This window comes from Falco biarmicus, chromosome 12 (assembly GCF_023638135.1).
Source record: "Falco biarmicus isolate bFalBia1 chromosome 12, bFalBia1.pri, whole genome shotgun sequence".
Taxonomy (NCBI): Eukaryota; Metazoa; Chordata; class Aves; order Falconiformes; family Falconidae; genus Falco; species Falco biarmicus.
In genome coordinates, this window is record NC_079299.1 from 797,645 (window position 1) to 809,872 (window position 12,228).

At 51.0% G+C, this 12,228-nt stretch overlaps 1 protein-coding gene across 2 annotated transcripts; it reads right to left on the reverse strand.

The window, feature by feature from the left end:
* Positions 1 to 979: 979 nt before the first annotated feature.
* CST7 (cystatin F) lies at positions 980 to 6,811 on the reverse strand. 2 transcript variants are annotated; one of them, XM_056357169.1, is made up of 4 exons: positions 6,626 to 6,811; positions 2,201 to 2,373; positions 1,796 to 1,912; positions 980 to 1,311 (listed from the first exon to the last, which is right to left on the reverse strand). In XM_056357169.1, exons 1-4 carry the CDS (start codon positions 6,696 to 6,698, stop codon positions 1,234 to 1,236), a joined length of 441 nt encoding a protein of 146 aa, XP_056213144.1. In that variant the 5' UTR covers positions 6,699 to 6,811; the 3' UTR covers positions 980 to 1,233. The 2 variants fall into 2 exon arrangements, with proteins under 2 accessions (XP_056213144.1, XP_056213143.1); XM_056357168.1 differs by having other exon boundaries at positions 6,623 to 6,798.
* Between the last annotated feature and the right edge of the window lie 5,417 nt (positions 6,812 to 12,228).

The following is a 12,228-nucleotide window of genomic DNA, read 5'->3' on the forward strand; positions in this document are numbered from 1 at the left end:
CGCCCAGCCTGCAAATGTTTGCTGTGGGATTACCTGGAGCAGAGACCTCAGCTCCTTAACAAGATACCTCTGTCTTAAGGTCTCTGGACCTTGGCCTGGAGCCCTTCACTAGCCTTTCCTGGCCGAATGCTTGTTATAAAGGCTGAATGTGGGGGTGTCACTGCTAATACTGCTGCAGAAAGACAAGCAGCCATCAGAAGCAAAGGGATGTCTGTGGGAAGGAAGTGTTCTTTGCAGCTTAGGTCAGGCCCTACGCATTTATAAGTGCTGGTCTATGCATGAACGAACATGGGCTCAGACTTCATTGCTGCAGTTACCCAAATCCTTCTGAATTTTAGTGTAAGCAATGATTACTCATGCATGAAGAATGAAGGCTGAAGGAATGGTAGATGCCCACGTAAAGAAGACCATCTTTCTACTAAACTTGAATATAAGCTGTGGTCAGCCAGAGATTGCATGTCTGGTATTAACCTGAATGGAACGACATTGTTCAGCCTCAGACAAAATATGCTTTGGGAATATGGAATAAATTTGGTTTATTTGGAATTATAATGCGGAATAAATCTTGGCATTTGCAATGATGCCCCTTCACACTATAGATTAGCTTTTGGTTAAAGTAGAAGGTGTCGGGGCTGTGGGTGTGTTTCCAGACAGCTTTATCCATGCTCTTCTCTTGGAGAAAGAACAACGGCCTCACACCTTCCTGACAGCTATATCTAACTTGTTCTCTAGCGCTGGAGACTCTTCAGACTATTCTTTTTGTGTGTGTGTGTGTGTGTGTGTATCCCCATGCAAACTATCCTATCATTGTAAACCTTTCCTCAGTGCTGTAGTCACATGTGCTGTGGTTTACATCATAGGTGTATGAAGTTTCATCACACAATAAAGCAAGTCCAACCGAGCCTCCTGAGTGTGTTCGCACCGCCTGGGCATTCAGCTGGAGCATGGATGGCTCTCTACAGAATGAACGACAACACGCTCTGGTCTGCAGTTTAGTTTTGGAAAAACAGATACAAAACTTGGACAGCAATAAAGTCGGTGAAGGCGGGTCTTTTCTTTGTCACTTTTAAGCATCTTTCTCAGGGGGAAAATAATGGTGTGCTTTGAGAGAAAAGCTCTGTGGTGGTTCTGTACAGCCGTTCCCCGCTTCAGTTTTGGCCTTGATAGTCCAGGTAAGGAGAAACTCATGCTGGTAGATCCCCTGTAAGTGAGGTTCTCGTGGGGAAAGGTGAGTCAGTGACAAAGAGAAACAGGGACATAAGCTTTATGTAACCAAGGCATTATCCAGACCTCAAAATAGCATCTCAGCATCTGCAAATAAAAGATGAATCGGTGACAAAGTTTGGGTGGCTGCTGGCTGCTCTCAGCATTGTGGGCTGTGATGGGGCTGGAGAGAACAGCATCTCTTTGTCTGCCCCCTTTATCCTAGGAAAAGTACTGTTTGCTAAGTAATCATATCTTAGTGGGAAAACCCGTTAAGGCTTTTTTTTTTAACCCAGGAAATCTCTGTTTAGCACCTGCTCTATTTCTGCATGCTTTCACTCAGTTACCCGGGCACACAGGCTGGATGGCTGTGCCTGGCTCGGCTCCTGGCAGGCAGGGGCTGGCGCTGGGTGCATGAGAGGTGCTGTGCTGCTTACACTGGTGACCCCACGGCACCCCAGCGGGCTCTGCACGGGGGAGGCTTGTACATCTATGGGAAGATGGCAGAGCTGCTCTGAAGGTGACTATACAGCCAGAGCTGGCCAAGAATCACCTGCAGTTCCTGGGTGCCCCAAAGGAATTGGACACGTACCCGTTGCAGGTTTTTTTTCCTCTGGAAGTGACAGCTGTCCAGGCTGGAGTGCTCCCTCTTCTCACACACGGTGCGTCCAATTTCCACGTGCAGCATGTATTTCAGCCCTCTGACAATCTAGAGAAAGCAATTTCCTCCTTTAAAGTAAGGGCAGGGGACAGGGATGCCAACATTTTGGTTGGGCATAGAGTGCTACATCTGTGAATTGTGTGCAGCGTTGTGGGTTGACGTGTTTTGTGTTGCGTTACTGGGGTTGGGGCAGCTGGGTGGGCTGGAGGGACCATACCACTTATCACGTGTATCGCAGTCCTGAGGAGGATCCGGGCTCCCATGTCTTGGGTGCTCTGTAGAGGTGTCTGTTGGTAAGTGGTTTGGAGGGCCATCAGGAGCCCGAGCTGCTCTTACCTGTACCATGGCTTTGTTTATTTGTGATTCCTTGAACAGAAAGAGGTCGTTGGAACTGTTGTTGTATCTGTAAACCCCGAAGCGAGCTGCCTTGCGCACGCCAGGGTTGTTGGTGTTCACCGGGACAGGGAAGCCAGGTTTCGTGGTTGAATGTGGTGGTGGTATGTAGGCAGCTGAAACAACACAAAACGTGAGTGCAGAAACACGGCCGATGCCTGAAACGGTGGAAGCTTCAGCACGCTGAACCAGTGCTGAACCTTCCTGCTTGTCCATGCACCTGCGCTTCAGAAGGACCTGGCTCGCACCCACACAGAGAAATTGTCCTTCGTGTGTCTGAAACAGGAAAACAATCCTGTGCAAAGAAGTGACGTGAAACGACATGGCTAGGTGTAGTAGCAGAGCTCAAACTGACTTAGAAGAAACCAGGGCATCGCAAATATCATTTAGAATGTCTCTGCTACAATTCCCAGCTCACAGAAGGCCCAACTTTGAATCTAGTCATAAAGGGAGATTGTGCTGCTCAGACTACGGAATGATTTTGATAACGTGTCAAACACTGGCTGCAGGGTCCTGCTGCCCTTAGTTGGCACGCCAGGTTTAACTTGTAGACGTCTTTCCCACACTCCTTTAATCCTTTGATGGCATCTTGAGGTTTTTGTTTTAGGGGGATTTAGGTGGTGATAAAGGTGAGGGGAAGACAGATGCTGACCAAGGAGAGGGTGTCTATGTTCTCAGCTGGGCAGGGGCAGAACTTCAGCCAGCTCCCTGGTGTCCTGCAGAACAGGCTGCTTTGGCTGCTGAAGTGCTGCTGCCCTGGCCCACATGCCAAGGACCATTTTTTCACAGCCATGGAGGAGAAACGTGTGTAGGAAGTGGAGGCTGGGGGGTGGAGGGGGAGCCCATCAGCTTTCAAATTTGAGCACGTCTTTCTACGCAGCCTTTATTACTATATATTCTTGGTTGTGTAGCTCATTTCCCCACATCCTTCTTTGTTTCAGTGATTTAAAAGCAGCTCAAAGCTTACAGTTGATGTTATTACTTCCTCCCCTTTTTACATTTGCCTTCCCCTCCATTTTCCTGCTTCTGAAATACAAACAAGGAAAAAATCCTCAACCCATGCAAGCTGCCATGCAGCCAGGGCTGACGCTGAGACCTGTCAGTGCAGGAGGTGGCCCTCAGAGCTCGCGTTCTGTGTGTAGGCAGTGAGCCTGCGTGTGCATGTGCACGAATATGTGCACACAGAGCTTGTACCAAATTTGCTGTGAAAGTCATGCTTTTTATCACCTCCAGCTTTTTTTTTCACAGCTAGATCTCACAGCCAAGCACAGAGCAGACTCTGTATTTAAGCCAGTTTGTACTGAGAAACCCCAATAGGGGAGAGAGGGACGACTTGATGATCCAGAGTCTATATTAAAAAAACCCAACAAATAAATAGCATTATATGCCATCATCTGCACAGGAGGCTGCAAAAATTCAACTTTCAGGTTGATTACGTGCATCCTAGTTACACTATCACATCCTCCCCTGCAGGTGCTAATTGCTGCACCCCCTTGTAACACTGCTTAGGGATTCAAGTGTTGACCTGCAAAGGAGAGACTCAGTTCCACGTCCCTCCTCAACCCAAGGATGTCCAAATTCATGTCTTACACCCCAGCTACCTTAATGACCATCACATTTTCTTGCAGGTGGGAGCTGTGAGACCCAGGCCACATGTCTGAGAGGAGCGGATGTTCTGTAAGCAGCTTTCTGTCTAGTGTGGAGGTGACAAGCTTTCCTGTCCCACATCTCTGATCTGCGTTGGGACTGGGTGTGCAGCCAGTGCTGGGCAACCTGGCAGTGGTTTTTTTGCCTAACAGCCCAGAATCCACTGTAGGTCCTGACACTGTTCTCGGCAGTGGTGATACTTTCCCATGGCAGCAAGGGTGGGATTCAAGAGTCACAGAAACTCACGACCGTGCAGCCTAGGGCTGAAGCTATTTCTCAGGCAGCAGATCTTATCCAGTGCTCAGCTCATGGGCAAAACTTTCTGAAGCATCTGTTAGTCCTCTTGTCCTGAACAGAGATTCTGCTTGGGTGTTAAGGTGGTGGGACCCGTGGATGATGTGAGGGTCATGCAGGACCTGCCTGAAGTCAGAAAGGAAGTTTGGTACAGAGCAGGATCTTTGTTGGGTCTTGCCCATAAGGCCAGCTGTCCCCCTCCTAGGGGATGCCCTGCCTTTTCCTGTGCCATCAACACTAACCCGATGGCTTATAGGAACTAGCTCTTTCCTGAGCTCACCTACCAATCGAGCAGGCTGGGAGCAGGTCACTGGCTTGGGCTCCTCTGGCTGCTCTCCAGGACCTTGCCTGAATCTGTGCTCTTATGCCTGCTGGAAAGTCAGATGTGGCAGTGATGGGGATTTGACAGCCGATACTGTCCCTTGTAGTAGTAGGAGGTAAGTGCAGGCTTTTTCTGTCTTAGCACCAGGTCCTGTTGTGGTTTAATAGGCCTCAACACCTCCTGAGTCATGCTGACGTCTTTGCCAGGCATGGGGTGGCAGGGTGAGGAGGCTGGCTGGAGTCACACTGTGCGTATGGGAAGAAAACTATGAAGTGTGTTGCTCAAAGCAAGAGTCAAGGCCCCCAAGTGCCTTTGTTCCTGACTCCAGTGCCTGGCAGATCCAGCAGCGTCACACGTGGCATGTGGGGAGGTAGGATTATGGCCTGGCAAGCTGGACTGTGTGTTGTGAATGAGTAGCGGGCTGGTACTACACCATGTGTTGTAGGCAGGTGGCAGGCTAGTATATTTTCACTCCAGTTTTCACCGGGGTACTGGGCACTTCATCTCTACGCATTGCAGCTTGGTGTTGAAAATTGCTCATACCAGAGCAAAGTGGGTGCAAAGTGAGTCTTTTTGGAAGAATTTTACCCTCCCCTGCCCCCATTTTCCTCTGTTGACCCAGATTCCTCAAGGCTAGGATTTTTTTTCCTTTATGTGCTTTGATTCTTAGTCAGGTCACTGCATGGCACACATGCTGGTCTGAAACAGCCGTCACTGTTTGGAATAGTGAGCACCACTGCATTTCCAAAACCTCGAAACTCTGGTGTGAGGCACTTGTAGTTCTGATGTTATTCACCACGTTTCCTGACAGCTTCTTCCCTGGCTTGGCCCTTAAGAGTAATCACCCTAAAAAGCTGAACATGTGTAAGGTGATGGCCCCGTGCCAGGAGCAAAGCAAAATGGCCAGAGGGCCGGACGGTGCAGGGCTCTGGGCATGGCGGTACTGGGGAAAGGCTCCTCATTGAGAGCCAGCTGGGAGCAGTAGCACCGCATGACTTGGCCAGGCACCGACGATGCTCAGGGTCCCGGAGGATGTCATCTCATGGCCTGGGAAAAACCTTTTTCTGCTCTACAGGGAGATGCTTAGGGCCAGAGCGTTTGTATTTCAGACTCTGTCCTTGTTTCTGCGTTTGGAAATGTGGAGAGGGGAAAAACCCGTCTGCCCTCCTCCTCCTCCTCTTCCTTCCTTCTCCTCATCCTGTTGGGCAGTAGTAGAGCAGGCTTCTCTTGCTCCGAGTTCAAAAGCAACTGCCGTTATTAAGCAAGAGAGGGCTGTTCTTGCAGGAAAGAGCTGAATGTTGTATTAAGCAGCTCTCTCTTGCCCATTCCTCATTGAGGAATAATTTGGGAGCCCTGTTCCTGCAGCATGAGAGAGCAATCCCATGGATCCTTTCTCCCAGCCTGTAGTGAAGCAAATAGGCAGATTGCAACAAGTTGCCTTTTTTTTAGAAAGTGCTTTCAAAAACTCCTCCCCATTACTAGGAACAAGACTAGGCTTTATCTTTACGTGTAAGATGCACCAAAGTTCCTGCACGCCCCTGCAACCCCCAAAGGAAACCACAGCTGAAGCAGAAAGCTGCTGACTGGCCGAGCCCTGTCCCTGGGCGCGTTAGCACTGCGCACGGCAGCCAAAGTAAAACTGAAGTAGAACTAAAACCTTCAGAGAGCAAACACCCCTGCCTGCAGCTCCCGTTCCGAAGATTTAAGGCCAGCTGCAATCAAGAGAGTCTCCTTGCTCAGCAAAGAAAGAAATTATATGGAGTAAAAGTCAGTTAATCGGTGCTGCAGCGCCCATCTGTAGTTAGCAGTCAAATTGTTACCCACAGTCTTGTGATTTAATAGTCAAGGTCATGCAGAGTTTAAACACTGACAAATAAAACTGTGAGCTGACTTTAAAATCCTTAGATGATGTCCCTGGATAACGTGGTTCCCTGCAAGGGGAGAAAGTCTTTTATGCAGTTGATTTCCAGCTGCAGCCTGAACCCTGCAGCGCTGAGCCAGCACGGGCAGCAGCCGCAGGGCTGTTATTTACCAGCGCGTTAGGAAGCAGCACTTGTAGGACCCAAAGCACAAGGAAGATGGAAATTATTTCCTGCTCTTACCACCTGAAGTCCTGGAGAAGCCCCAGACTGCTAAACAGCAAAGTGTGGCGAAGCTGCAGGTGAAGTTGGCTGCCATCTCCACCGCGTCCAACGAGGAGCCGGCCGGGGCCCCGCTTCCTGCGGGGGAAGATGCGCTCCCTCGGGGCGCTCATTGGCTGCCAGGGCAGAAAAAAGTCACCCGAAAACCCCTGAACGTCACACTGATGCGGGCTTCTCCTGCTGATGGCCACGTGCCTGCAAGCCCATCTGCAGAGCTCTGCCTCGGTGGTGGTGGCACAGCCCTGCCTCGGCTGGGGGCTGTGCCCTGCAGGAGCACGGGCAGGTGCGTGCAGTGGGCACTGGGACATGGTGTGGGCGCGAGGAGGGTGACAGTCATGGGCTTTAACGTTCATGGGGAAATTAATCCCTAAGGAAGGGGCAGTGAGCCATGGGGGGGCAGCTCCTGACTTGTACGGGGGCGTCTGCATGGGGAGAAGCCTGACAGAGGCGATGCTTCCCCTGACATGGAGATGTGGGGCTCGGGTGAGGGAGACAAGGGGGTTCCGGGGGGTTTAGGGGGCTGTGTGGAGCAGAGCCACGGGAAGAGGATTTTGGTTTTGGTGGCAGAGGAGAACCATGCCCCACGTTTGTGTGTTTTGACAGGAGGAAAGGGCTGCACTGGGCTCAGAGGAGAGGTTTTCTCCAGGGGCTCTCCAAAGAGCAACAGAAGCATGTGGAAAGGGGTGGTTTGGCGCTCTGTGGTTCGCAGAGCTTTCCAGCTCTGGGGTCAGGTCCCCCCGTGTCAGTACGCAGCCTGCAAAGAGCTCCTCTCTGGGCAGCACTGGCCTGTGCCGAGGACCTCACAAGTGTGGGAAAAGGGTTTGGTCTCCAGACCTTATGATGCACCTGGAATAAGCAGCTGCCAGATTCAGGAGAGTGGGAGATGAACTGACGTTCACTGGAGGGCCGGGAGTGGTGGCCCTCAGTCTGTGCATTTGGTTCAGGTGAGCAAGGCATTGGTGGAGCACTCGCCCCAGCACCCAGCTGAGCTCCCTTTGGAGCAAAGACATCTCATGGCCTGAAGGAAAGGTCTAACAGGGCAGTGTGGGTGGTGCGTAAGAAGGTAGAGGAAAATAATCTTAGTGCTTCCTTGTGGGAAGGGATTAGGTAAATCCTCTGTTGAAATATCCCCACCAAGAAGGAATGAGGCAAGCATGGAAAGTTGCATTTATCATCCGTCCTACGTGCACAGAGCTTCTGAATCAGATTCCAAAGCCTGTGGAAAACACTGAGAGAATGAGAGGGACTATGCTGGGTGGGGTTTGCCCCTGTGCTGCCACCTTTTTTTTTTTTTTTTTCTTTTGGTTGGCTGGTTGGTTTTTTTGAGCTCACACAGTGGCCTGTCCCTCAACAGAGGCACAGGCAGAGGCTGATTCAGGTATCTTCAGCTCTTCCTTTCTCTCGAGGACTGTGCTCTGCAGTTCCCACTTCACTGAGAGGCTCTGGGGGAGCGTCTTGGGAAGGCTCTAGTCGAGCCCCCCAGCATTCAAGCAGGAGGTGGCTGGGACCCTCGTCATCAGATCCCAACACATCTCCTGCGTGTTGCAAGAGCCTGTTTGTCACCCTGCCACATGACGCACCAGAAGGGGGTTCAGCCTCCCTGCGGGACCTCCACCTGTTCTCCCTCTGCTTCCTGGTGAGCTCACAGCCCCCGGATTCGAGCTGAAAGGGACCCCAGTGTCAGCGACTGGGGGGGGGCGGGGGGATCTTTCTTGGAGTGTAGATTCCTTCCTTACTTAACACAAGCGCCCCGGGACAGCAGCAGCAGCCCTCGGGAGGGGTCTGGTGGCAGTGGGGACACTGGCTGGCGGGGCTGCGGAGGTGCACGAGCCGGGTGGGAGGGCGGCGCGTGCCGCAGCTGCAAGGCCGCTGCCACTAGAGGGCGCCAGAAGGCAACGGGCTGTGCCCGGTCCCGGCCCCAGCAGAGCCCCCTGAACCGCCGCGCGCCGCGCCTGAGGGCTGGGGGGGCTGGGGGGCCCTCCCGGTGGTCCCGGCTCCCGCAGAGCATCCCGAGCCCCCGCTGCTGCCTTACCTCTGACCTGAGGGCTGGGGGGGCTGGGGGGCCCTCCCGGTGGTCCCGGCTCCCGCAGAGCATCCCGAGCCCCCGCTGCTGCCTTACCTCTGACCTGAGGGCTGGGGGGGCTGGGGGGCCCTCCTGGAAGCCCCTTCCTCCGCACAGCAGCCAAAGGCGAGTGCAGACCTCAGGGCAGAGCTGTCCCCAGCGGAGTGGGGACAGACCCAGGGGCAGTGGCCCTGTTTCAGTCTCAGCCAAACCCAGCGATGCCTCGGAGGCGGTGGGTGGCTTTGAGGGACCAGCCCCTGGGAGGCCGGTGGGTGCCCCGGGGCAGAGGGCACATGCGTGTGGTCTGGTGCGAACCTGGCTTGTGCCACCTTCTGCCATCCCACTGCGGTGGCATCTGTCCTGGGGAGCTCAGCACCCACTCTTTGCTGAGGAGCACCCTTCACTCTGAACAGGGTCTGTAAAGCCAGACAGTGACTTAAAGCAAGCAGCGCGTGTTTGCAGAGGGCACCTTTTTTTTTTTTTTGCCTTCTTCCCTCTCCCCTTTTCATAAAATTGCTTGTTTACAGCTCTTCCAAATCAGTTTTCCTTTTTCTAAAAACTTTTATGATTCTGGTGAGGAAGTTTTTCCACTTCTTTTCCCCTAGGAAGTAACAGAGTGCTAACGAGCATTAATATTAATAGTGCCAGGTACTGTTATGTAAAAAAACCCCCGAACAACAGAACGCCAAAAACCTCACCAAAAAACTCCCTCCCCCCAGTATCTGACAAACAACATCAAACTCCTCCAAGCCCCCAGTAGGCAAATATATGATGTTTTTCTTTGGGATTTTTTTGTGCCATGAAGGAACCTGGGACTGGAACTGTTGCCCCTTTGCCATGTGTCATTCCAAGCAGCTGCCATCTCCCGGGACACTGCTCTGTGCCCCAAATCCCTCTGTGGGACGAGTGGAGCAGTGTGATGTCTTGTCTGACATCCAACCTTGGAAAACAAGTCAGATCCTCTTCTCGTTGAAGCCCCCTCGGTCACTGATGGGAATTTCACCCACTTTCTCTGGGATGCAGGTGCAGACCACCTGCTGCACCAGCACGGGCATGCAGTATGCTCTGCGAGGTAGTTTACACTTTCTATAAACTCCCCACTACGTGGCTGTTCCTTTGTGAGCAGAAATCCTGAGCAGGGATGAGAGTACATGAGCAAGGAAAGGCTCGCTGATTATCCCAGGGTAAACAGAGCATTTGCTTTAAGCAAATAGCTAGCCCTGACTCAGTCTAAATCAAGCTTGTGATCTTTCTGCATTAAGCCAGGTTAAATAGATCTTAAAAGACTTGCACGTGTGAAGAATCCTCATGTTCGTCTTCGCGTGAGTAGAGGATGTTTATCACAAGTCATGGGACATTGTCTGCTTTTCCCGGCGAGGGAATCTGCAGAGTCTCTTCTCTCAGGCTGGGTTACTGGAGGCTTTGGAAACAGTGCAACTGTGGAGATGTTTCTGATTAAAATAAAAGAAACCAAACAACTTTTATTATACAAAAATCAAATATAATTATATCCGCCTTTTCTATTGAAGAAGCAAAATCCACAGTACCTGAAGTTTGATTTCCCCCCCCCGCCCCTGGCATTTCATGAACAAGGTAGGCTTCTTCAGCATCGCTTTTTTGCTTCTGCCATTCAACTCAGACCTTTGTGTAGCATAACCCAGCAGTTGCTACCGTGGCTTCCTGGAATAATGCCAGTGGGGTCTGCAAGGGGTCAAGTTGGAATTACACACCTATAAATGCAATCAGCATCTAGCCCTGCACCCACAGCATTTCATTATCCATTCTGACTCCCTTTTGGCACTTCACGGATCAATGGGGAACTGTAAGAAAAATTTATCTCATTAACTTTTGGAGGATGATTGGAGTGTGTTTGAATCGTGCTTTCAAAAGTTTTAATTAAGACATATTTACTGGTGTCAATAGTTGGGTGATTTTTTTTTTCCCTTTAAACTTTTTTACATTTTCCAGGCCTTCATCTGATCCCCAGGGCAACTAATTTAGTTGGCTTTGCTTTAATGAAGGATATGAGCAAGAGGATGCTTTTTTGACTCTCAGCTGGAATAAAGAAATCTCTGTATTTCACCATTTAGTAGAATAGTACATGGGAAAACATGTGTCCCTTTGGCAGAGTGGCAACAGCAGGCTTTGAGCCTCAGAGGTGAAAGAGGTGGCACGATGTCATCTTCCACACCGGAGACCTGCACTTTGCAGATGCTGAAATACGCTGAGGTGCAGAGAAAGGATGGTCTGAGGAGGAAGGACCAGGATAAAGAATTCAGGTGAGGACTCAGCTGCTCCTCTGCCTTCCTATAGCAGGGACACCTTCCCAGCCCGTCTTTTGTAAGTGGAGAACCATGCGGCTCACAGCAGCAGCTTTGCGGTACAGGGTCACATGGACAAGCTACAGGATGCTGACACCCTTTGGAGCAGGCATGTGGCTGAGGTTTGATGAGGTACAAGGGAAGGAGGAAAATGGTTCACAGCACGTGTGCCTACGTAGGATTAAGTCACCAATGGTGGCCACAGTCGGGGTTATGGGTCTGTGTACTTGGTAGCAATAGGATGCAGAGGAGAAACTTGGGTTTGACACTGGATGGGTTGGCCTCACCCCAGGTATGTGTCTCCTTGTGCTCCCTTGTGTCTTCTGTCAGATGCTCTGTAGCTCCAACACCACACCTGTGCCTCCACTGCGAAACTAATTTTGCCATGCAGTTCCAAGGCTCATGCAGTTGCATCTGTTTTTCTACCAGCTATAACTTTTGAACTGATGAATTTCAATCCAATACAAAGGCAGGCTGGAAGACCTGGGGATTATCTGGTTAACACACATTTCTAGAGAAGAAAGAACCAAACTGATGGGTGGGCTGAGGTGGGGTTGGGGAGCGCAACTGTGATGTTTAGCCTATCTGCCAGCCACACTGTCAGCTGAGTGCAGAGATTGCCTATAGATTGCACTGTGAGCATATTTATAAGGGATGGCTGTATGTAAAGACCCCTCCATATTTTACCTTGGGGCTATTCTGTTAATTTTGAGATGAGGAAACCTCGTACCCCCTCCCTCTCCACCTGCAGATTTGAATTAGTTCACTCCTAGGACAAACCTGCTCCTCCCTACAACCGCTGCAGTGAGGAAGGAGGTACATGTTTTGCTGAGTTCCCGGTGCTGTTCCCACTACAGCATCCAAGGTTTGCTACTTGAATTTAAAATCAGCTAGAGCCCCATTATCTCAGTAAGAACAAATCCTCCGTTTCTAACAGTAACATGACATACAGATGCCCAGGGCAAAGGTCCTGTTAGCCCTGAACCTTCTCTTGGAGCACAGCCTGGAGGGGACCATTACTGTTCTAAACTACCTTGCAAGTATTTCAAATCACCTTGTTCTCAATCCCATTTGGGGACCACGCTTTTGCTGGGAACTACTGATGGGGAGAGGCTGATGACCCTGCAGATGTTCCCTGCCTCAGTTTCCCCCACTGACTTTTTCTATATTTTGCTGGTTTTACA

Bases quoted from the DNA above. Each gene is read 5' to 3' on its own strand.
- CST7 (XM_056357168.1), bottom strand. From the start codon at position 6,698: ATGGCAGCCAACTTCACCTGCAGCTTCGCCACACTTTGCTGTTTAGCA. The intron at 2,374-6,622 runs GTAAGAGCAGGA...GTGTTGTTTCAG, and splicing joins CTTCTCCAGGACTTCAGGTG to CTGCCTACATACCACCACCA. The intron at 1,913-2,200 runs GTAAGAGCAGCT...TGCTTTCTCTAG, and splicing joins TAAACAAAGCCATGGTACAG to ATTGTCAGAGGGCTGAAATA.